The sequence below is a fragment of the Pelobates fuscus genome, chromosome 4 (assembly GCF_036172605.1).
Source record: "Pelobates fuscus isolate aPelFus1 chromosome 4, aPelFus1.pri, whole genome shotgun sequence".
NCBI classification, from domain to species: domain Eukaryota; kingdom Metazoa; phylum Chordata; class Amphibia; order Anura; family Pelobatidae; genus Pelobates; species Pelobates fuscus.
Window position 1 is genome coordinate 306,524,865 of NC_086320.1, and position 26,646 is coordinate 306,551,510.

The 26,646-nt window shown below is 39.0% G+C and overlaps 1 protein-coding gene across 7 annotated transcripts in view; it reads left to right on the top strand.

Moving 5' to 3' along the window:
• Nucleotides 1–392: 392 nt before the first annotated feature.
• PPP1R9A (protein phosphatase 1 regulatory subunit 9A) overlaps nucleotides 393–26,646 on the top strand; it is a 252,259-nt gene continuing 226,005 nt past the window's right edge. For 5 of the 7 annotated variants that reach the window (XM_063452273.1, XM_063452276.1, XM_063452277.1 and 2 more), the window contains exons 1-2: nucleotides 393–481; nucleotides 2,670–4,246. In XM_063452273.1, coding sequence (XP_063308343.1) covers nucleotides 2,825–4,246 — 1,422 coding nt within the window. In that variant the 5' untranslated portion in view covers nucleotides 393–481; nucleotides 2,670–2,824. Of the gene's footprint in view, nucleotides 482–738; nucleotides 788–2,669; nucleotides 4,247–26,646 lie in introns of those variants that run through there. The other 2 variants (XM_063452275.1, XM_063452274.1) reach the window with 2 other exon arrangements.

Sequence of the window (26,646 nt, forward strand, 5' to 3'; positions counted from 1 at the left end):
AGGCACAATAAACAATCAGATATGAAAAAAGAAAAACAAACAGGTGCACTGACTAAACCTGATGGCAAAATCTCTGTGTCTGTGTGTGTGTTGTTGTTGTTTGCCCTTGGTGTTTGAGCTGTGCCTTCTGTTACAGCACAAAGACATTGTAACTTAGACACCTTTACACATAAAATGCCATCACATACATGCAAGGGTGATACATGTACTCTGTTATATTGCTCCATAGCTCAACGCTTAGAGACAGCACCTTGCAAAAGGCAGCTGATCATCAGGCTGGCTGCCTGCGAGAGTGCAGCTGGAGAGATGGGGAAGTGGAGCTGCAGTAGCAGTGAGTCATGAGGAGGAGGAGGAGAGGAGGAGGGGGGACCTACACACTGCACATACACACACACACACCGCACTCCACCAAGCAACGTGCATCTCTGGGCTGAAGGACAAGGGACATTGCAAGAAGCAGGATACAGGCATCTCCTGCAAGGTAAATACAATAGTGTGTGTGTGGACAGCATGGGATTAGGACTGGGGGGAGGTCACACATTCACATATGATCTCCAGTGCACAGGGATTATGAGCATTGGATTAAGGTTTTTTTGATTCCTTGCAGCCTGGTCTGTAAAGCCAGGTTTGGGTCCATAAAGCAGAGCTGTACAGCTTTCCTGGCCTGGGTATAGCGCTGGGTACACTAATGCCCTGTTCTCCTGGACTGGCGGCCAGATATATGGACAATCAAGGATGCTGTGCAGGCATTGGTTACCCTCTCACATTGCAATCATTAATAGTTGATGTATGTCATTTTTTTTTTAGGGGGGCTGTTTGTTTTTTGATGCTTTTTAAAAAAAAATTATTACAGGATCTTCAATCACGTTTCAGACAAAAACAAAAGGCAATCTGCCTGCACTGGCTTTTGTTTATATGTCAAACCGGCGTGTTGTTTTTTTTGTTTTTTTTTTTACCAGATTTCTGTTATATCAGTAGCCCATGGCATGCGGTAATGTGTGAGTAGCATTTATGCAATGAGTGGGCTCTGCTTCATGTTAGGGAGTTAAATTGGAACATTGCACCCGGAAGACTGTGTATGAAATACAGTGTATCAAATCGTTCTGTATCGCAATGTACAGTGATGGTGTGTGTTCTATGGATTCTTCAGGAAGCTAGAATCGTAAGCATTGTTACATGTCTGTTTATGTATGTGTGTACATCTGTGTTCTGTATGGGAAATGAATGCAGTATGTATAATGTGTGTCTGTATACACACACACTCTCTCTCTCTCTCTCTCACACACACACACACACACACACATACATATATATTTACCCACACACTCTCTCTCTGTCACACACACACACACACATATATTCACACACACACACACACACACACACACACACACACACACACACACACACACACACACACACACCAATCAGTCTATCTATATATCATCTAGCTAATCTGTCTATCTATCCATTTTATTTATATCTGTCTATTTTGCATATTTTTAGGATATAATGTTTTCTATAATTATGTACACTGAATGCAGCAACAAATAGAGGTTAATATCATTTGCTGCACAGATGCATCCATTGTAACCTGTAAGAGGCGATTGCTAATTTAAACACATGTGTCATGTTGCACCCTCATTCTGCTCATGCACACTGTCCTGTATGTAGTGTGCAGTGCTGGGGTAATGCAGAGAGGAAGCTCTACATGGCTGAGAATGATCATGTCTGCTGCATGCTAGTGGCTCATTAAATTAGCTGTTCTGGAGAGCAGTGTAGCATGAGAGTACTACAGGAATTTAATACTGCTCTAGCATTATACATTTTATTTTGTTGTTAGCTGCTGGCTGCTCGGGAACAGTGAAGGTGGCTGGATTTAGTTTCACAATTCTATAGTCAAGGGACAGAAACAATAAGACATATTAATGTGATTGGCGGAGGGCTGAGCATGGCATTGGTGGCAAAGTGTTGCATGCTCATTCTCTGGCAATCAAAAGGTTAAGTTTCTGTAACATTTAAAAAAAAAAATGTTAATTGTGACCTGTACATTTGTTGTGTTTTAGCAGAAAGATAAATATATTTCATAGCAGATACCGGTATGTATTTTTTTTTCTGTATAGTGAATTGAAAAAATATGTTAGCATATTAAGGACGTTTTTTTAATTTTAAAAACACAGAATACACTTCTCAAAACGTTTTTTCTGATTATTATAGCAATTCATATGTACGACTTTAATATAACTCACTAGAAACCCTCGCTAGTGCTTCCATTTCTAATATTCATGGAAGTTATATATAAAAAAAAAAAAACAGAAGAAAATGTGTAAAATGCAATAGTAATAGAAGATTGTTTAATTAACCCACTCTTTGCCCTGAAAAGCAAATCAGTTGACACTTTTAAAAGAAATTCATTGCTATAAACAGGGTTTTACTGAAAAAGGTCATAATGTATTGCTGTGAACTTTGCTTGGCATATTATGTCAATATTATCATTAATAACTATATTTTGTTCTTTGAAAGATTTGCACTTTGACCCCATCTTCTAGGTAACATGTTATTTATCAAACTGGTAAATATGCTATCTTTAAAATTAAAAAGTGAAAGATTATAACTCTGTACTTGTTATGTTGTTATGCACCTCTCGTAATTGTTTGTCTCTGTCACAGCTTGCCTCGGAGATCTACGTGAAATTTCATTTGGTGAAAGGCATGTAACAGCAGCATTATTTTATTTGTTCTGCAAGAATCATGCAGATGACAGAAAAACACTGAGAGAAGTAACTTAGTCATCATGCACATTGTTTTGCAGCACTGAAATAAACATGATGAAAACCGAAGCTTCAGGAGAACGATCTAACCTACGGAGCGCCTCACCCCACAGGAATGCTTACAGAACTGAGTTCCAGGCATTGAAAAGCACCTTTGACAAGCCAAAATCCGATGGGGAAGAAAAAGGAAGAAATGAGGGAGATGTACCTCAGACACAACAGACCAGAGGACGAAGGTATGGATCCAATGTCAACAGAATTAAGAATCTTTTCATGCAGATGGGAATGGAACCAAGTGAAAATAATGGGGTTGCCCCAAAACAAAGGACCAAAAGTACACATTCGTCTCCTCAACGAAGAGCAAAGCCTAGGGAGATTGTGGAAAAGAAAGAGATAGTTGATGTAAAACCCAAAATGTCAATTTCAGAAAGGATAAGTCGCTTTGACACCATTGATGGCCCATCTTACTCTAAGTTTACAGAAACCAGGAAATTGTTTGAGCACAGTATTCATGATGCAGGACATTCCAACCACTACTCCACTAGGAAAGACAGACGAGGATCAAATGAGCTTCTAGATGAAGGCCGTGGAAGTAAATCAAACAGGGGCAGTAGTGATTCATTGGACAGCCTTAGTTCAAGGACAGAAGCTTTGTCTCCAACAGTTAGTCAACTTAGCGCAGTGTTTGAAAACAGTGATTCACCAACTCCAAACGTCATGGAAAAGAATGAGAATAATGAAGGATACTCCGTAACTGGCCATTATCCATTGAATATTGCAACTTCCCCGGTGTCAGATCTTGACAGCTACGGTGGGCATGCAAAAGACCCAAATTCTTGGTCTCCTACAAGGGAGACCGACACTGACTCATGCACTGATATCTTTCTTCAGAAAGACAAAGGTGTTTCAAGAGAAGATATACACATTGATATTTCTGCAAACGAGGTAAAAAGAGAGAAAAGTGTTGGCTGCAGTACATCAAATGATATTATGGTTTCCAAGAGTGAACACATCGAAAGGGATGATGATAAAGATGGATCACGCACTAAATATCTTGGAAAAAGAGGAGAGACCACCAACCAACAAAATGATGTGCCTGAAGATTTAATTAATGCGTTTGATAGGACTAATTTAGGGGAAGCACAAGCATATTCAGGAACACACGACAATTTTACAGCCAATAGAACTTCTGGTTCACCTACGTCCCTTGATGTTGGCACAAGTATGAATGAAACAATTGGGGATATGAATAACTATACAACTAATCAGACATATCAACACTCTGACTACAATGTTTACAGAGTTCGGTCAAGGTATAACACAGAGTGGGAAGATAATGAACAAGATGAGGATGATGACAGTGATGAAAATAAAAGTTATGAGCCAGATATGGAGTTCTATGAGGTTCCTGGATTGCCAGAGGAAGAAGAAGTACCAACTCAAAGGAAGATTCAGTTTAGTAAATCTCCCATTAAAGTAAGAATGGATTTATATATTTTTTTACTTTCATAAGTTCTCATATTGTGATGAACTGATGCCTTTGGAGGTTTTAGTCCTAGATGTAACTTCTTGAAATGTGCCTAATGCTTCAGTCTACTGTCACATGCCTTTGCAATTTAAAAGGTTTGTTGAAAGAAAAGTGTTACTTCGCAGTTTTTTTTTTTTTAATAATTTGTTGCTTATTCCCTGTATTTAAGAAATATATTTTTTTGAGGCTGAACATTTTAATTAAATCTACAATACCGTATTTAACACTTTCCTGTAACTAGGCACCTCCATCTTGGCTCCCTGCTAATGATCATTATAAGTCATTTTCTGCCTTTGAACACAGCGGAAGAAGTTAAATAGAAACAATGTTTCTATTTTCCTCCTTCTTTGCATTGTGTGCCTTAGCTGTGCCTGGACTGGACTGGGTTGTGATGTTCCTCACTGAATCATTTAGACTATCCCCTGGAAGGAATTGGAACAAGGTTAACCCAAGTTATATGTGATTTGCAATTTTTTTTCTACTGGTGTACTTTTCAGAGAAGTAACAGTTCCCTTTTTAAGTACAGGATTTTAGGTCAATTCCTGAAATGCATTGTTCAAGTTGGCCAATGAAAGAAGATCCAGGAGGTGAATTTTGAAGGTCTATCTATAGATTTACCATTAAATCATCCAGAGCAGTTTATAATTATCTGTGGTATCACTTTTTCAAGTATTGAAAACCAGCCCCAGAACATCTTCACAGATCTTCACTTGTGAAACAGTATGGCCACCAAGGCTCAATATTAAACTTCCGATATCTCATGCCTTAACAGATTTCAGTTTACTGTTTGAGCCCAAAGAACATGATGTGTTTAAGGTGCATAACTGAACAGATGTTTTACTTAAATAGCTCCATTTGTTGACCTAGAGATGTAGTTTCTCACCATGATTTCCATCTTAAAGGACCCCTCTAGTGCCAGGAAAACATACTCGTTTTCCTGGCACTAGAGTGCCCTGGGGTGCCCCCACCCTCAGGGTCCCCCTCCCGCCCGGCTCTGGAAAGGGGAAAAGGGGTAAAACGTACCTTTTTCCAGCGCTGGGCGGGGAGCTCTCTGCCTCCGATCCTCCTCCATTCGCCCCGTCGGCTGAATGCTCACGCGCGGCAAGAGCTGCGCGCGCATTCAGCCGGTCGCATAGGAAATAATTTACAATGCTTTCCTATGGACGCTTGCGTGCTCTCACTGTGATTTTCACAGTGAGAATCACGCAAGCGCCTCTAGCGGCTGTCAATGAGACAGCCACTAGAGGATTAGGGGGAAGGCTTAACCCATTTATAAACATAGCAGTTTCTCTGAAACTGCTATGTTTATAAAAAATTGGGTTAACCCTAGCTGGACCTGGCACCCAGACCACTTCATTAAGCTGAAGTGGTCTGGGTGCCTAGAGTGGTCCTTTAATTTCCTACTAGATCTAACTCTTCCACTAACAGCGCAAGAGAGGCGGCAACGTTTGCTGTTAAAGGGACACTCCAAGCACTATAACCACAATGGCGTGTTGTGGTTATAGTGCAAGGAGGCAATAGGTGCCTCCTCTGGTTTAAAAAACAAAAACAAAAAAAACCCTAAATTAAACCGTTTGTCTTTGATATGATAATTTAGAATTTCACTTCCTCATTCCACATGGACAATTTGGAGGGCAAATATTCCTTATTCATGCATTACTTGATCCTCTACGATTCTGTAAAGCTGAAAAGGCAGCTAGAGCCAAATTCTGTATTACATAATCATATCTGACTTTGGCTTTAGGAGCCAATTCTGTGCTACTTAATTGCACTTTTGTGGAAAAGGTTTTTGATAAGGTAATGGCTAAGTAAAAGTCCTTATTTTGATAACAGAAACAGAGGTTATGGGCTTATCACGCAGGGGAATCTCCTGGTTTTAGTCAAATCACATCAAATACACTTAAAAGAAAAAGTGACTGCACCCATAGCTTCCTTACAAGATAACCAATACAAAAAGCTGTAGTAGTTATGGTGTTAAAGCACACCTATATCTTGAATTTTAATGAATTTACAGATTTTGTTAAATTCTGTTATAGCTCAGTTTTCATGTAGATGGATTTCAGATGAATGCATGTGGTATCTCAAATAATTTCGTTTTTTGTGTTTTTTTTGGATTTCAATATATATTCCAGTCCTTCTGTAATAACTGATTTATTTTGGGTACAAACAAAGCATATGCAAATTTTACTGAGGCAGATATCAATACAGGGTTAGAACACCTTCTGCCATCCATCACTCACAAAGGTGATCAAGAAAAGTTCCATTATATTTACATATTAGTTTTATATGGAATGGTAGAATGATCTTCATTGATTCCATTGCTGCCCTTTGGGAGAGCTAAGTGGGGCATTAAATCTGGGCCCACACTCACTACCTGTCCGGCATGTAGAGAGCCGAGGTTGAGCAGTAGGAAAGACTGCTGTCTGAGGCACAGCTCTCCTTGTCCCCCACATTAAACACCACTGACAGCACTCATCATCTCTCCCTCTCTGAATAAGGTAAGCAGAGGGATGGCGGATGCAATTACAACTTCTGTTTGTGTGTGGTGTGTGTGTGTAAATGAAATAAGGCAAAATTCCAAGATCACTTATCATATAGCTGAATATGATATTGTGAACTAGATTGTGCTCATGTCCTCATCACTGTGTTTTGCTACGCAGCTGTTTAGCTTCAGATACATTTTGTGCTCTGTAATGGAAATTATTATACCTTGTTCTGCTGTGTGCCCTACCCATCTCACATTACCATGAATAGTTGATAAAGAGTGCTGCTAACTCTTAACAGTCCTTTTTGACTGCTAACATCATCTAAATACTTCTTTTAAGATTCTGCACAAAGTATCTCAGTGTTATTACAGTGCAGTGAAAAAGTATTTGTCCCATTCCTAATTTTTTCTATTTTTAAATATTTGTCACACTGAATCGTTTCAGATCTTTATTCAAAATGTAATATAAGACAAATGGAATCTGAGTAAATACTAAATAATTTTTTGAAATTACACACATAACTCGTTTTTTTACCGCTAACTATACATCATTATCGTCAACTTCAACCTAGAACTTCAATCTGTCATGTCACTGTGGATGACTTTTGTCTCTTTCTTCTTTACATAATTGCTGTAAATTAGCAACGTGGAAAGGATATTGAGAAAGAATTGCTCATTTAAGGTCTTGCCACAGCATCCCAGTTGGGTCCAAGTTAAAATATTGGTTTGGCCACTCTAAAACCTTAATTTTGTTTCTTCTGTAATATTCTGAGTTGAACTTCTCTTCAGCTTCAGATTGTGGTCTGATGGTCAGACATTCTCCTTTATTTAAATGTAATAACTTAAGAGACATGCCCCACATGAACACACTACCACCACCATGTTTGGCTGTTGGTACGATGTTCATGTTTTGAAACGATGCTCTTGCTTTATGGCACAGATCATCGAATCTATGCTCTTCTTTTGGCTTGTCCGTTCACAGAAAATTATTCCAAAAGACTTGAGAGTCATTAATGTAATTTTTGTAAATTTAATATGTTTCTTTTAGTTAGCAGTGGTTTGAGCCTTGCGGTTCTCCCATTAATTTCTCTTTTTTTGCCCAGTCTCTTTATTATTGTACAGTCATGAATGATATTCATAGCTGAGGGTAGAGAGGCCTGCATTTCTCTAGATGTTGTCCTGGGTGTTTCTGTGACTTCTTGGACAAGTTGCCATTGTGGCAGTGAAGGAATTTTAGTAGGCCAGACGCTCCTGGGAAGGATTACCACTGTTTCAAATTATTTCCATTGGAGATTATGGCTTTCATTGTGGTTTGCTGGAGTCGCAGAGCCTTCAAAATTGCTTTCTACACTGATATATCACAACACTTGTTTTCCCTTCTCATCCAGAAATTGTTTTGATTGTGGTATGATGCTCTGCTTGAAGCCCTCTTCACATTGATTGTAAGATTCGATATAAGTTAAGTTTAGATTTAGAACTTGGCTTGTAGTAATCAGGTGTGGGAGTGTCTGCTCTAACTGACCACAAGTCTCAATTAAATTAGGTCCATCCGGTTGATTAATTATTTTTCAGAGAGGGCCAGTCAGTGTTGGATATTTATTTCCTTATAAAAATAGAAAAATGAAAAAACTGAATTTTGTGTTACTTGGATTTTCTATGTATTATTGCATTATGTAGGAAAATCTGAAATATCTGAAAAACTGTGACGGAACCACCTCACGTGCAGCCAGTGTGGCTGCATCAAGGCCCGCACACTGTTAGGGCCAAACAGTTGGCCCATGCCCTTAGTGTATATGTGTGTCTCAGTGTGTGTATATGTGTCAGTGTGTACAGGGCCGCCATCAGGGGGTGACAACCATGACGGTTGTCACGGGCCCGGCGGCCCTGGGGGGCCCGGACTGCTCTGGCAGTCCTGGGCCCCACTTTCCCTCCCTGCACACATAGATAGCGAATATCGCTATCTATGTGTGCAGCCGCGGGCCCCCGGCTCCCTGTTACCGCAGAGGGGGCCCAGGCAGCACACAGCTTCTTCTCTCTGCTAATAACTCTCGCGAGACCCGGTTGCCATGGCAACGCTCCGCGGGTCTCGCGAGAGTTATTGGAACAGAGGAGAGAAGAGAAGCTGTGTGCTGCCTGGGCCCCCTCTGCGGTAACAGGGAAGCCGGGGCCCCCCCACCGGACCACCAGGGATCATGGAATCTCCCCCCTCCCTGGACAAGGTAAGCAGGGAGGGGGGAGAAACGTAATTAGATTAAAAAAAAAAAAAATATGTAAACATTTTTCCCCCGTCCTCTGAGTCCCACCGGGTGGCCCATGCACTTAGGGCCACCCGGAGGGCTTGTATCAGCAGGGGCCCGGTCGGGCGCTCTTTCCCCCCATGACCGGGCCCCTTGCTTTCCGGCAGCCGGCTGGGAGGGAGTGAGGATGGGGGATCCTCACTCCCATCATCCTCAGGCACCACACTGGACCCCAGGGAATCCACCCTCCAGCAAAAGGTAGGAAACTGGAGGGTGGGTTTAAAAATGTACATTTTACATGTGTGTCAGTATGTCTGTGTGTCAGTATGTCTGTGTGTCAGTATGTCTGTGTGTCTGTGTGTCAATATATCTGTCTGTGTGTCTGTATATGTCTGTTTGTCTGTGTGTCAGTATGTCTGTTTGTCTGTGTGTCTGTGTGTCAATATGTCTGTGTGTCAGTAGGTCTATCTGTGTGTCAAAATATTTGTGTGTGTGTCAGTATGTCTATGTGTGTGTGTCAGTATGTCTGTCAGTGCATGTGCATGCATGTGTCAGTCTCTGTATGTGTCTGTGTGTGTCAGTATATGTGCCTGGATGTGTGTCAGTATTTCTCAGTGTATATGGGTGTCAGTGTGTCTGTCAGTGTGTGTGTGTGTGTGTCTGTGTGTGTCAGTATCTCGGTCAGTGTATGTGCCTGTGTGTGGGTGTCAGTATTTCTGTCAGTGTATGTGTGTCAGTATGTTGATCAGTGTGTGTGTCAGTATGTCTGTATATAAGCCTGTGTGTGTCTGTCAGTACGTCTACCAGTGTATGTGTCTGTGTGTGTCAATATATGTACCTGTGTGTCAGTATGTCTGTCAGTGTATGTGCCTGCTTATCTGTATGTAGTCAGTGTATGTATCTGTGTATCTGCTTGTGTGTCAGAGTATGTACCTGTGCATCTGAGCCGCAGCTTTATATACAAATACACCCCTCCATTCAAACTTCAACACTACATACAAGCACACTCCTACATTCAAAAACAAACACTACACATAAATGGACACTTGCATTCAAACTCCAGTACCACATACAAACACATTAACACAAACATACTTCATACAAACACATGCTTACATTCAAACACACAAAACAGTGCTAAATACAACCCTGCAAGCATGGGAAATTGGTAGAGCCCCACCTGTCAAAGCATTGTTAGAGTTGCACGACAGATGGGGTTCTACCTTTAGTCCAATCTTGCAATTGGGTGTCCCAAAAAAATTCATTCTATTTAATGCCGCCACTGCATTGGGATGGATGCCGTGATTGCATACCAGGGAGTGAGGGGCGACGGCGGCAGGGCCCAGGGGGCCCAAGCAAGCGATTGCCCAGGGTCCAGTCGTTATTAAAGACGGCCCTGCACACACACACTGCATACACTGACACAACACACACACTGCATACACTGACACAACACACACTCTGCATACACTGACACAACACACACTCTGCATACACTAATACAACACACTCTGCATACACTGACACAACACACTCTGCATACACTGACACAAGACACACTCTGCATACACTGACACAAGACACACTCTGCATACACTGACACAAGACACACTCTGCAAACACTGACACAAGACACACTCTGCAAACACTGACACAACACACACTCTGCAAACACTGACACAACACACACTGCATACACGAATACAACACACACACTGCATACACTAACACGCACACACTGCATACACTAATACAATACACACACTGCATTCACTAATACAACATGCACTCTGCATACACTACACACTAACACACTCACTGCATCCACTATACTGACACACACTCTGCATCCGCTACACACTAACACACTCACTGCATTCACTACACATTAACATTCTGCATTCACTACACTAACACACACTCTGCATCCGCTACACATTAACACACACTCTGCATCCGCTACACATTAACACACACTCTGCATCCGCTACACATTAACACACACTACATTCATTACACTGACACACTCTGCATTCACTACACCCTAACACACACTCTGCATTTATTACACCCTAACACACACTCTGCATTTATTACACCCTAACACACAGGAAGGCTGAACTTGATGGACGCAAGTCTCTTTTCAGCTATCTAACTATGTAACTATATGTAACTATGTAACACACTCTGCATTTATTACACCCTAACACACACTCTGCATTTATTACACACTAACACACACTCTGCATTCACTAAACTATGCACACACTCTGGATTCACTATACTGACACACACTCTGCATTCACTACACTAACATACACTCTGCATTAACTGTACACACAGCATCCACTACACAAACATCCTGTATTCACAGTACACACACTACATCCACCATAAATTGAAACACTCTGCATTCACTATACACAGACACTGCGTCTAATACACACACTGCATCCACTAAACACATTTCATATAGTACATACAAACACTACATCCACTACACAAACACACACTACATCCACTACTCAAACACACTCTATGTTCACTATAGACACTGCATCCGCTACACAAACACACACTCTGCATTCACTGCACAAACAGTATCTAATACACACAAACACTACATCCATTACACACATTCTAATTTACTTCCACCATACACACCACATTCAGTCCTGCATCATTGTCAGCGGACTAGGTAGGGCGTGGGCAGGCCCGGGAGGGAGGGGGGGGGGGGGGCCCAGACCTTGTGCTTTGTCAGGGGCCCCAAAATTTCTGATGGCAGCCCTGAGTGTGTATGTGTGTATCAGTGTATATTTGTATGTGTGTGTGTGTCAGTGCATATCTGTATGTCAGTGTGTGTATCTGTGTGTCTCACTGTGTATGTATATCTGTGTAAATATGTATGTATTTGTATATGTGTGTACATCCCAGCAAATGTCAACACTACATGCAAACACACCCTTGCAATCAAATGCAACAATTACATACAAACACCCCCCTGCAGTAAAATGGCAAAATTATGTATAAACACACCCCTTTATTCAAACACCATCACTACACACAAATGTACACCTACATTTAAAAGCCAACACTACATACAAACACAATAATGCATTTAAATGCAAACATTATCAACAATCACATATGTGTACTAAAGTGCCAAAATTATATACAAATACCCCTTCATTCAAACACCAACACTACACACAAATGCACACCTGCATTTAAAAGCCAATACTGCATGCAAGCACACATTACATGAAATTCCAGTGGCAATGGTACAAACAAATACACCCCTATATGCAGACACACACTCCATAGAAAAACATGATTACATACAAATGCACAAACACTGCTCACAAATACAAACCTGCAAGGATGGGCAAATGGTAGATCCTCAGCTTTCATTTCATTGTGGAAGTTGTATCTAGCTTTTGCCCACCCTTGCACTTGAGGAAGGCCAAAAAAAATTATTGTAACAGGGCCCTCACTACACTAGTTCCGCCACTGCAGAGAATTATGTAAAACTAGAAGAAATCAGGAAGGATGCAAATACCTTTTCACGGCACTGTACATTACATCGCTCAATCCGTACACCATGGTCCACTTGCATGTTTTGTGTCTGGTTACATTGTTACCATTGTAGCATTCTTTGTAGATGAAATAACTAAAAATTCCAAGATCACTTATCACACAGTTGAATATGATACGAGTTGTGCTAATGTCATAATCACCGGGTTTGCAACACAGCTGCTTACTTTCAGATACTTATTGTCCCCCGGAACTTTCAACATGGAAATAATTATGTTTTCATTCTACTCTATGGATCCCTGGTAGCCTCAAGTGTCTTACGTCTTTTCATTAAAATCTCTGTTGGTTTCCTTGCTCTCCTAAATTTAAAATTGCTTTATTTTTTTCACTACACAAATCAAATAATGTAATTCACAACGCATGCAATGCGCTAATCATATAGGAGAATTAAAAAAAAAAAAAATACATTCACCAGAGGGAATTTCTGAGCGTGTTTAGAAAATATGGTTTAAATTATTAGTATATAATATACACATCTCACATACACATACACACACAGACACTGACACACACATACACAAAAAAATAAAAACCACACAGTCACTTGTGTACATACACACAGTTACAACCACTGACACAACATGACATACATACACACCTTTCTTGTGCTGACAATACATTTACAATTAGAAATAAAACCAATTGCTATCAGTGTTTGGAGTACGTTTTTTGTAAACAATGTTCAGAGTAATCCTTTCCGATCTGGGCAAACCCTCCCCCCAAATATTGGAGACATGACACAGAGGTCAGCACGAGGGGAGGACTTAGGCATCTCAAATGTGGGGGCTGTACCAAGATACTGATGTGGGGGCTGTACCAAGATACTGATGTCAGACATCCTATATGCACAAAATTGACATTAGCGCTGTTGTGAAGAATACAGTTAACGACACTGATTGCAAATCTTTGTTTGCCACATATTTAATGGATTTATTGTTACTAAATTGTTATAGTAAACACTGATCTAAAACAACTCTGTTAGCTGGCACAAATATGTATCATTAAACCCCGGTGTTGATTTATTATAGCATATATTATTTTGATGTCTGTTTTAATTTTAAGAAAGGATTTTAAAATGTAAAATGTGTTTAACCCCTTAAGGACCAAACTTCTGGAATAAAAGGGAATCATGACATGTCACACGTCATGTGTCCTTAAGGGGGATTGTATGAGGTGTATAGTATATTGGTCTAGCCCGATATGTTGGAATGATGCTTGGCTATTTACTTCTGTTTCCTATATATCCTTTATCTGATTTTTTTTGCATTGGATTGCAAAGTCCCTATGTCATATACACTTTTATCAGCTTAGTTTAATGTGGTCTGCAACCATTTGCAGGAAATAGATTGATTTCCTCTTAGTATCTTGATAAAATATTATTAGTACACTTTCCTATGCCTATTTACACTTGCTAACTAAGTGTGGAGATTTGAGAGAGGAAGCAATTGCATATTTTAACATAACACTCTAATGCAGGGTAGGTAACCTTTGGTACTCCAGATGTAGTGGACTACATCCCTCCAGCATTATGGCTGTAACAGCATTATGGGTAATGTAATCCACATCTGAAGTGCCGAACGTTGCCTACTCCTAACGTTGCCTACAAACATGTTTTTATAAAATTAGACTGCTTCCCTTATTATTAAGCGCTGGGCCCCTTATTAAATAATTAAATAAATGAGTTTAGTTCATCTTTAGTGTGCCGGTACACCATGGCCACTTCTCCACCCCTGTCTGAGATCATCAATACATGGTGAAGCAGTGGGGGGGCTAGTGTGCATGCATGGCAAACACGGAGTGGTGCTAATTTGCAGATCCTCATAGAGATGTATTGGCTCAATGCATCTGTATGAAAAAACATTTGAAGTCTTCGTGCAGAGCTCCAGGAAGATACTCTATTGCTTGTCTGAGTGACAGCTACTAGAGGTGGTGCTAGGAAGCAGTATTTGCATTGCATAGACTGCAGGCACATTCCCACATTAAGCTGCAGTGTTTGTGGTACTTACATTGTCCCTTGAAGCCAAAATAGTCGATCTGGAAAAATAACCTAGCTGGATAAATTGTCATATTTTTCTATTTTGGCCAAAACTTTAGCATTTCTCTGTTCAACTCTCCACATTTCTTTGTTTAGTTAATAGACCTCATTTACATATACGGTAATGTACTCTGTGCTGGAGTTTTTCCTATAACATACAGACCGTGTGAGAGTCACACAAACCATATTTTTAATAGATAATAAATTAAAATACAACAAAGAAAATACTATACTGTAAGAAATATATTACCTGCATAAATACTAATGGCAAACATGGCAAAATAATTCAAACCCTTAACTCTTTGTGCCCCTTGGCGCATTTTACCATGTGGTAGATCTAGTAAGAGTTAATGTCTCCTTTATCTTTGATATTTTTCATCTTGAAAATGGGCTCTGCAGAGAAGCATTGGAATTGTAACTCTTCAGCCTATGACTACCATCCACTGTAAGGCTGAAACACTGTTGCCGCCCAATCTAGTAAAGCCAGGCAGCCAATAGGATTGCAGAGACGGCTCTAGCCAATAACCAGCAACAACTTGTTACTAAAGCACTTCTGTTCTCTGTCTTTATCATCAGACAGCAACTGCAGTATGTTCTATGATATAGTGGGGCACTGCAGTTGTGCACTGCATCCTCATGCAGATACATAGTAAGTCAATGTGAAATCCCATCCTTGCTTCCCTCAGTGCCTCGATGAACCTATGGGAGATTTCAACCTGATATAAAGCATTTCTCATTCATGTTTTTGCAAGCAGACGTCAGTTGCACACACATACTATCACACCTACATCTCCACTGGCAAGCATATAGCTGCCTTCCTATATTTAATAGGAAGTTATCTTTATTCATCACTGAAAAAAAGATGCAGTGAGAATTTTGCATCAATATTAGCCTCCTTTAAAAAATAATAATATATATATATATATATATATATATATATGTATAGTAAAACAACAAACAATACATATATATATATATATATATATATATAAATATATAAAATATTAAGCAACTGAAAGAGAGCAGACAGATGGAGCATTGTCTTTGTGCATTAGATACAAAGTTTTCGAGTGATCGTTACGTTCTACATGGGTCATATGAAAGGGCTTAATGTGTACAAGCCTCCCCCTTCTGCACGTATATAAACAGTGTAAGCTTGGTGTGCCGCGTACCTCTCCAGGGCTAGACAATAGCAGCTGCTGGACTTGCTCTATTTTTGTTTCTCGCAATCAATATCCTTTTATAAATTTCCCATGAGATAAGGTACTTGTATTGCTGCGCAAGATCTGCATAGAGATTACATAGGAACCTTTTTACTTCACTAAGCACAGCAATAGAATGTGCGCTAGATTAGAGAGAGATAGAGTATATGTAAATCCAGTAAATCTGTGATCAAAACATAAAGGTAAGCGTACAATTATAATTAAAGCGTGTAGGCAAATATATTATTCAATAGAGGATAATAAAGTTATATGTATTTTTTTATTTTTTCAGGCTTTTGTAATGGTCCATGTGCCCCCACTTTTTTTGTTTACCTTGCTGTATCCTTTATGTTATGTTCTTTTGTACAGCGCTGCAGAACGTGTTGGTGCTTCCTAATATTTATAATAGAAACATTTGTACCTTGTAGTCTTTTTGACTTTTCTTCATATTCATTTCCTACTCTTCAACTTCTTGTTTAAAGGAACACAAACATGTATTTCTGACGATATAGTTTTAATATAACTATTTAGGCCTGTCAGGAAAGTAAAATGGTTAAACTCATATTTTTATAGCACCGCACAGGGCTCCTGGTGTTGGTCCCTGCCCCCGATCTGCCTCCTTGGCTGACATAGGAAAGCATTGGATTGGCTGAAATTGTCAATTCTGATGATCTCAGTCAAGGAGCCAGGGTGGGGGGAGGAGACAAATGCCACCCTGGCCAATCAGCATTTTCTCATAGAGATGCATTGAATCAATGCATCTCTATGGGGAAAGTTCAGCATTTCCATGCAGAGCGCGGAGATGCTGAACGTCAGTGCTGCACGCTGTGCCACACTGACCCAGGAAGCAGATCTAGTGAGGAGTGGCCACTAGAAGTGTTCTTAGGCAGCAATGTAAACACTGTCTTTCTCTGAAAAGGCAGTGTTTACATTGAAAACCCTGCAGGGACTAACTATGCTCACCAGAACAACTGCAATACGCTGTAGTTGTTCTGGTGACTATAATGCCCCTTTAATAATTACTGTTTATAAGGCATTGTCATATATCTCTGTATATGAATGAGTGAATGCAAGTCAATGATGAGAAAACAAAATTAGGTGAATGAAAGCATCAATAAACCAGCTTTATAACTACATAGAATGTGAGGGACAACATTTCTAGTAGTATCCTAATGTAAAATTCTATATGTATTGACTTTGATAGCTGTTTACCTGCTGATTACTTACCTGCTGTCCCTTGTAAGGCCAAAGTACACAAAATGAATGCATAAGTGACTTCGAGATTCCTTTCCAGTTCGGCTATTTTGAAATTTTTCTGAATTCTTTGGCTTAACCTTAGACCCTCTGTAACACCGTCATGTAGATCTAATATCGAAGACTGATTGACAGGTGGGGGATGAATCATATTTTAAAAGTATTTTAAATTGAAATCTTTAAATTTTCGAGCATTTAAAGCATATTTTAAAACTTGTCAATACAATCTACAGCCACATTTTAAAAAATGTTATATGAAGTAGTACAATGACCGTTTCTGTTAACAGAACAAATTTCTGTTTAAGCTCCACATTTCATAGACATCTGAAACATTTCAGTAGATAGATTTGTACAGTTCATATCCAATTTGTATGTTGTTATTTAAGACTCTAAGTGGGGCCCTTATTTACTAAAATAACCGAGATGATTAACAGCAGATAGATATACCTTTCCTCCTTATGGGACAAATTGAGCTTTTCTTTGAAGACCATTTGTTTTCCACAGCTGTCAATGTCAAATTACTATAAAGATTTTCTATGACTAATTCTTAGCTTCTCAAGGTCATGGAGCTCATAGATTTTCCAAGTATTATTCAATATTATCTGCATCTTTCATATCCCCTCTCCTACGGAAGCCCAAAGAGGCCATGTATTTTAATATTTTTTTTTTTTTACTTGTTATGTTCAAAAAAACAACTGGTTTTCTCAAGAAAATAATTTGTTATCGCGAAAACATATGTTGTTTTTTTGAGAAAATGTACAGGTTACAATGTACAGGTTACAGGCTGGTAGGGAGGGAAAAAAGATTGCAATATGGAGCACAACTATTTTTAAATGAAGGTTAATGGGAAAACAACTTGTTTTCTTGAGAAAGCAGGTTGTTTTCTCGAGGAAATATATTTTCTCAACATTGCAAGTCAGAAAAATATTTTAAAAAAATACATGAATTTTTCTCGGATTCCATACTCTCATTTCTCTCCATCTAATGACACAAGTATTGAGTGTTGCCCTGGGAAAGATTTGCAAACATGTTGTCAACACAAAAAGGAAGGGGACGAGTAAAAAAAAAAAAACTGGAGTTATCACGGTGGAAACCAATGGAATCTTAACAATGATCACTTTGGATTACCGTATATACTCGAGTATAAGTCGAGTTTTTCAGCACATTTTTTGTGCTGAAAAACCCCCACTCGACTTATAGACGAGTCACTGTCTGTATTATGGCAACTTACATTGCAGTCCTGTTGGGGGCTGGCAGCGAGCTGTAACTTACCTTTCCTGCAGCTCCTGTCAGCTCCCTTCTCTCTCCTCCGTTCCGGTCAGCTCCCTTCTCCTTCACTGTAAGTCTTGTGAGAGCCGCGGGGTCAGAGCATTGCCGCGGGTTACCGTGGCAACGCTCCGCGCGGCACTCAGACCGCAAGACTTACAGGGGAGCTGACCGGAACGCAGGAGAAGGGAGCTGACAGGAGCTGCAGGAAAGGTAAGTTACAGCTCGCTGCCAGCCCCCCTCCTGACAGCCCATCCACTGGACCACCAGGGAATGAGAGCCCCCCTCCCTGGCCATTTATCAAGCAGGGTGGGGGGAACGAAAATAAAATTAAATAAAAAAAATAATAATATTACAATTAAAAAAAAGTAAAATATTAAAATTAAATAAAATAAAAAATAATCCTAATTTTTTTTTTAATTAAATTAAAATAAAGAAAATTAAAAATAATAAAAAAGGCCCTCCCCCACCCAGTTCACACACACTATACACACTGATACAAACACACACTCTGAATTATATACACACACACACACACTCTGCATTATATACGCACAGTGTGCGTATATAATGCAGAGTGTGTGTTTGTATGAGTGTGTGTGTATATAATGCAGTGTGTGTGTGTTTGTATGAGTGTGTGTATATAATTAAAATATTTACATAATTTCATAGCCCCAAGTTTTACCCTCGACTTATCCACGAGGCATAGCATATTTCACAATTGTTGATCACAAAACTGCACTCGACTTATACATGAGATGACTTATACACGAGTATATACGGTATATAGTGATTGCTCAACTTTTAGAACTTTGACCCACTTTTGTATTATAGGCAGTTTTATTAATCTCTTACTATTTTTAACAGAAATGTTTTTAAAATATTTGGATTCATTTTTTTTAATCAGTCAACGGCTTACAAAAAAGTTATAATATATTTAACACATACTTTAAATATCCTAATTTCTGGCTACACTGATTATAACAAATTTAAATTAGAAAATGAATGTGTTGTACTTGCTTCATAAGCGTTCAAATCAAGTCATATCACTTTATTTGCATGTATAGTGACCTAGATACAATTTTAAAATGTAGCAGTATGAAAATTAACTAGCATGGTACCAGGTCATTAAGGAATGAAATATTAACTATGGGATGAAAGTACATTACTATGGACAGATGCCAACAGTAAAGGAGTAGTCATTTAAAACCATTTTAACAAAGGTGTTAAACTTCCCCTGTCGGGTGTTTTCTAACTGCCATGAGGTGGGATGGCTGGCAAATTATGGCAGTTTTAGTTCATCAGCATTTGATGACCAGGATTTGACACCCCTAAACTACAATTATTTCACTATGGAATTTAGAAAAATTGTTATTGTGTGAATCTAAGGTATTTATTTTTGCGTTTTAAGTGTTTTATTAACGAAAAGGTGAAGCTTTTTAGTATGTAGATTACATCTTTTCAGCTACCAATTTGTTTCAGAATTTCATAATTTGGAGAATAAAATACACACTCCTGACCAGCAAAGACTTTTTTATCAAGGGAAAATATAGATGCTCACATTTGAAGATGATGCATTTGCTGTATGTACCCAGACTCGGCAGCTAGATCTAAGAGTGACTCAGCCAATCGTGATGCTCCTAGAGGTTTTGGGCAATGCTAATCATTATTTTGCAGATTGCTCTCTATGGGTACTGCAGAGGCTTATGGGAATATTAGATACATTGTCAGCTTTCTGTTGTGCATCCTGTACTGTTTTGGAAAGAAAAAGGGAGACATTACAGGTTGGAAGGAAGTGGAAAAAGTGTCAGATCTCCTGTACTTACCTTAGCGGTCCGATCCAGCATGCTGCAATTCCCATGCTGCATGAGGCACCGCTCAACCTCATGGATGCCAGCTGCTGTGCACCCACCCCTTTTTATAACACGACCCTCGCATGCCAGCATCATGATGTCAGTGGAACTCTAAGCAACAGAGCTAATCACACTCTCACCTTTTGGGGGCGTGGTTATACTACGGCCTGCCCAAGGCACAGTGCATTGTTATGGTTGCTAGAGTTTCAAGTGTCTCAATAGCGCATTCTTTTGTCTGTTTAGTGTATTTTGGTATTGACGCGGCTTTCTCTTGACTACTCTGTTTTCTGGTTCCCCTGACTCGGCTCTGTCGCTCGTATTTGTGTATTTCTGGCATCCCTTGACCTTGGCATGTTGTGACGTTGCTTGTAATTATTTTATCTATCCGGCCATTTTAAGTACCAGTTTAACTGTCTCTGTTCTTCTGGTGGATTTTCATTCTGCGTGTTGCGTATAAACATTAGAAGAAGGTGGCCTTATAGAGCAAAACTATTTTTTAAATAAAGGTTAATGAAAAAACACCTCATCATAACTAACTGGAACCTAACGTATTCAGGCATCACTGGACTTATTTAAACGTGTCAAGTAAGACTACTACATCTTGCAGAGCTCATGAAAAATCCCATTGGCTCATTGGTCTGTCTGTCTTTTAAATTCTTGGTTTCGCCCATTGTGCTATTCCCATCTATAAAGAATACAGACTTTGCTAACTGCCCTTGTAATGTGGGGCAGTGATGGCTCTCTGTCCCATTTGTTTCTGTTACTACATTTTCCATACTGCTCAATCAGCCCTACTACTTTAAATCTACATTGAGGATTCCCCAGTTTGTTCTCCTCAAGTTGTCATTGGATGTGACTAATCAGAAATTGTATATATCCAGTTTATCGACTCCGCTCTTGAGAAACTAATGTGTCATTTGTAAATTAGCTCACTAAATGTCTCAATCAGGCAAGATGTGATCAGGGAGTTACAAGGGGACTCTCGATGATGCATTTCATTTACACGTGAGGAATAACACCTTCAGCTTCCTGTGAAAGATGTTACTACTGGCAGACGGGATTTTTTTATGTTCATGAAGGAGCGGGCGACCTGCAAGAAACATCACCAACTAGCAACTATATAAGGCGCATGGAATGTACACAAATTGTGGTTATTTGGAGAATCTCTATGACATGTCATTAACTCACAGAATATCATACTTGGAAAATAATGAATTAAAAAATAAATAAAAATGAAAGGAACATTCCTCCAAAAGGAATATTAGGATAACCTCGGTTAAAATCTAATTTCGCAAAAGGGTCTTCATAATGCTGTTATAGTCTGAGGGTTTATATTTTTCAGTCAACGCCATTTAAACACTTGGGTATGTCAGATATCATATAAAGGAACTTGCAACTTTCTAAAAATGCCCTTCTTGGACAAACTTAGGATTTCTTTGCAGAGTGTAGTGGTTATGGTGCCTGGACTGCCCCTTTAAACACAATTTTTAATATTAGCATCCCTGTCGATGTGGAAGACCAGGTTCCTACAGCCAGTGTTCTTCTAGTTTTTAGTGTTAAATTGGATAACAGTCATGGTGTGGTCAACATCTTATCAACTATACGTGAAGGTATTTTCCCATAAATTATTAAGATAACTTAATATAAACTAGTGTATTTTTCATATGAAAGTACCAATCAATTAGCATCTGTCTTTATGTAAATAATTATATAAATTACATATTCAGTTTAGCTGTTTAGATCACATTGAGTCATAGCATTAATCCAAATTGCTTCTCTTTGAAGAAGTGTTTTAAATAATCCTCTCTTGCTTCATAATTTATCTTTTCTCCTTCTGTGCTTGAGATAAATACACTTGTAGGCAGTGTTCTATGATAAGATTTAAAATGCACGCCTGCTACTCTGTGACTGTCTATTAATAATAATTTAGTTTTTTCCTTCTTTGCTTACTGATCCAGTTTTTAACCATTGTGCTGTTCTTTTGGCTCTCAGTCTTGCCACCCAAGAGTCCTGATTCAAATGTGACAGTCCTACCAGTCCACCTTTTCTCTTCTAGAGGACAATAGATATGAAATTATGAGATGGTTTTGGTTAATGGATTCATGTGCAGCTGATATAACCAATAACTCACTCAACTGCTCGATCATGGTTAGAACTCTCGTGTGGGTACGTGTGGCTAATTCTGGTGTACATGCATATCTCTATCAGAATTCTATATATATGTACCAGTCATCCAAAATACATTCCTTCCAACATGGCAAGGGTAGGCCAGAGAGGCCACGATAAGAGATAGGTCTGATAGGGGATGGTCATTGGAAAAGTGGGCATATCACATACTTTGGTCAGCCCCAGTCAGAGTATCAGGACTGCCTCTCCAATTCCAGGACTGTATAGAGTTATTCTAGTGTTGGGACTTGGGACCATACTTAAATATTAGGTGTATTTGTTAAGAAAACATGACATCGCCTATTTTCACATTCTTGTATTAAGTAAATAAGTAAAAACTAACACATGCTTTCTTTGAGTTCTTTTGGATTAACATTCCGGCGTATCATAGGCATAGAAAACCTCAATATCATAATTGCAAAATGTTCCTAATAATGCCATATCACTCAGTTTTAGAAAACAGACATCCCTTCCTCAAAGAGCTATTTTAAAAAAGACATGCATGAACCGGTTTCTATTTTTCTCTTTGAAACTTGCTGCAAAATCTTAACAAAAACCTCCATAAAGGAAACAATCATGTTTATGCTTTCTATGTCTATGTTTTGTATTGTTTTGTTTTGTTTTTACTGTAAGAAACAGTTGAAATCTGGAATCTGAGAACATTCCTTTCTACCATGCAGGTGACAATATAAATAATTTTTCAAGAATTTCACAGTACTTACCGGCAAACAAGTAAATAACATCACCCTCCTCAGAAAAGGTCTTGTATGGCAACTAAGGATCAAAAAATTATAATTGAAGATGATCAAAAAGGCCACATTATCTTGTCCAAATTACCAAAGTGTACCGATAAGAAAAGAAAATTAAAATAGCACACAAGGATATGTCAGGAAAATGTACATGTTGATCAAGGTGATCTTTTCTATCGATTTTTATTATGCCAGGTGCTTGTTCTTCCTTATGCAAGAGATAGGTAGTATAAACAGACATATATAAGCGATGACATGATTTAAAGGGACACTATAGTCACCTTAACAACTTTAGCTTAATGAAGCAGTTTTGGTGTATAGAACATGCCCCATGCAGCCTCACTGCTCAATCCTCTGCCATGTAGGAGTTAAATCCCTTTGTTTATGAACCCTAGTCATACCTCCATGCATGTGACTTGCACAGCCTTAAACACTTCCTGTAAAGAAGTGCAAGTTCTGCAAGTTCTGTTTAATTAAGATTTTCTTATCCCCTGCTATGTTAATAGCTTGCTAGACCCTGCAAGAGCCTCCTGTATGCGATTAAAGTTCAATTTAGAGATTGAGATACAATTATTTAAGGTAAATTACATCTGTTTGAAAGTGAAACCAGTTTTATTTTCATGCAGGTTCTGTCAATCATAGCCAGGGGAGGTGGGGCTAGGGCTGCATAAACAGAAACAAAGTGATTTAACTCCTAAATGACAGTGAATTGAGCAGTGAAATTGCAGGGGAATGATCTATACACTAAAACTGCTTTATTTAGCTAAAGTAATTTAGGTGACTATAGGTTTCCTTTAAAAAATAAAGACAACAGAACATATGGAAGGGTTTTCTTTATGTAAAGATCTAAAATATATAACCCAGTTGAAAATTGTAAAATCTGTTTCCAAAGTTACGATAACATCTCCCGCAATTTAAAATGGGTTTGATTTTTAATCAGTTTCTCTACAAAGGTACTGCAACTTGCTGTGCATTATTAAAAATGTTTTAAACCACTGAGACGCTTTAGTCGTGTGTTGACAATTTGGGCCAAAATTTGTAAGTTACAAAAAAAAATCATAAAAATCTAGTCAGTTGTTTTTGCCAACAGAACACACCAATAAACCCTGCACTTACCCTGAACCCATTTTGAATGATCCCATACTGAATGAGGCAAAACCTTTTGGTTTGTGTACAGGGCAAAATTGTGATATTTAACAATGGCTAAATTTTGCAATACTGGCTACAAATGAGTTAAAATTGTGTCAGGATATCAGTCGGATCAAATGCTGCTGCATGGCTGAAATCTGAACCGGGACCTGTAGCAGAGGATACATCACGTGGCGGCAGGCCTACACGAGCTAGCCAGCTGCCATATTAAAAAGTTAAAAAAAAAAAAAGCCTATGGGGTTCAATATGACCCCCATATTAGTCTTAATATTTCCCATTTACCCATACCAGCCATGCTGCCGCTGCTCACTTAATAAAACTAGCGACTCTGCAACTGCTGCTTCCCAGTCAGTAGAAAGGCCTATGGGCGTGGAGGGGACCTGGCCCTGGTTCTCCTTCAAACAGGCTTCCACCTGTGGGCATTGAGAGGGTTTATAGTTTTAATGAATGGTGTAGGATTGTAAAGTAGTAATATGGGAATATAATCACTTGTCCATCTGGACAAAATTAATAATGTTGAGGTGCAAAATCCTGCAGGTGACACTTGTAGCAGAAGCGATTTTTGTCCGTTTCAGTTTGCTTATTCTAAGAAAATTCTAAGCTAATCCTAAATCTAACAGTTAACTATTTAGTGGATTGGCCCCAGGCTGAGTGATCACACTGACAGCCAATCACAGTGATTTCATGTCTTAGCCAACAGTTGTCATTATGACTCTGACTACTTCCCAGAGTGATCTCTCAGTCTAGAGGCCAAACAAGCGTTCCTGGACTATCTCATTGTGAACCACTGAGTTTAATGTACTATTTTATCTGCATTGTGCAGTTTGCAAACCTGAAGTGTATTTTTGTTGACTAAGACAGTGACTTTAATAATCTAAACTTAGATGTTAAAAATTAGTTGAATAAGAATGATGGAGATAAATGGACTACAATGGGAACCTTAAATCACTGCAAATAGCACAGGTGAGTCATCCTTCCTTGATTATTTGTGCTTCAGCCGGTACCTTAATTACTTTACTGTTAATCAGATCCCTTTTCAATATTCACTGTGGGAAGAAAACAAGTATTCATGCAAATGATACTTTTCTACATCTGCAGATCAACCAGATATCAAGGAGATTGCAATACAAATGAGCAAAGCAGTCTATGAATAAACTAAATTTGAAAACATGGCCAAAAGTAAGAAATCTAACTCAAACAATGCCTCACACTGACTGTAAAATTGCATTTAATGCAATGTTCAATTACTTTAAATGCCGCGTGGTCGTAGAATGCTGCCTTTGTATACCTGTTCTAGTCAATGTGAGTGCTGTTATTACCCTTACCTTTTGTGTCACAATACCCCACTCCCTTTAGCATGTATTTGCATTGAGCAGAGCTCTCAATCCCTCTGTTCCTGTTTGTCCAACTCGTCTGGTTACAAATATGTGTCTGTTAGTTCACCCATTGTACAGCGCTGCAGAATTTGTTGGAGCTTTATAAATAACAATAATAATTAGGGGCAACAACAGCTAGTAGAGATTTTCTAGATAATGCAAGCTCACAGTACTACTCAGATTGAGTGTTGAAACACATATACTTCAAATGTCAGCGATTTGTAACAATCACCAAAACTCTGAAACTGCATCTGGAAGCAACACCGGAGTCATGAATTACACTTCACCTGGTAGTCTTATGCAAGTCCGAGTCTATAGCACTCAAATGAACAATGACAATGACTCAAAGTTCAGAGCAATGCCCATACATAAATAATTTGCTGAGATCAGTGTTGAAGAACTTGACTTGCTTGCACGCAGCCCTTATCTCAACCTAGTGGAACACGTTTGCAAAAAAACTACAATGCAAACAATGAGCAAGACCTAATGTCACAACATTAGTGTTTTGTCTCACTAATGGTGTTTCATCTAAATAGGGGCAAATTCTGGTCATTGTTCTACTCATGAGAGAGGGCTGTTACTGCACAAAAAAGTATCTAATGAAATATTCTAAAGTAGTAAAATAATTACTCCCCCCCCCCTCAAAAAACGAAAAGAAAAAAAAACTCTCCCTTTTCTGCACTAGTCTTTGATTCTATAGTTAATGTGTGGGGTAACACCTTGTTGATCCAAAGAGAATTCCGAATGACACTGTGGAGTCAATAAGTATTTTTTGTTCCATTTTGTGGCGAATTGCAAATATATTCAAATTGAGTTTCCACTTTTTTTTGGATCAACAGCCGTAACATAGGCATGGGAAAGTTTGAACTTCAGTCTTCATTCGGCCTATATTAATATGTACTTGTGTTTTCAGTGCATGAAAAAAAACGATTAAATAAATATATATTGGATGCACGTCAAGCCCTGTATGGGTGGTTCTCTT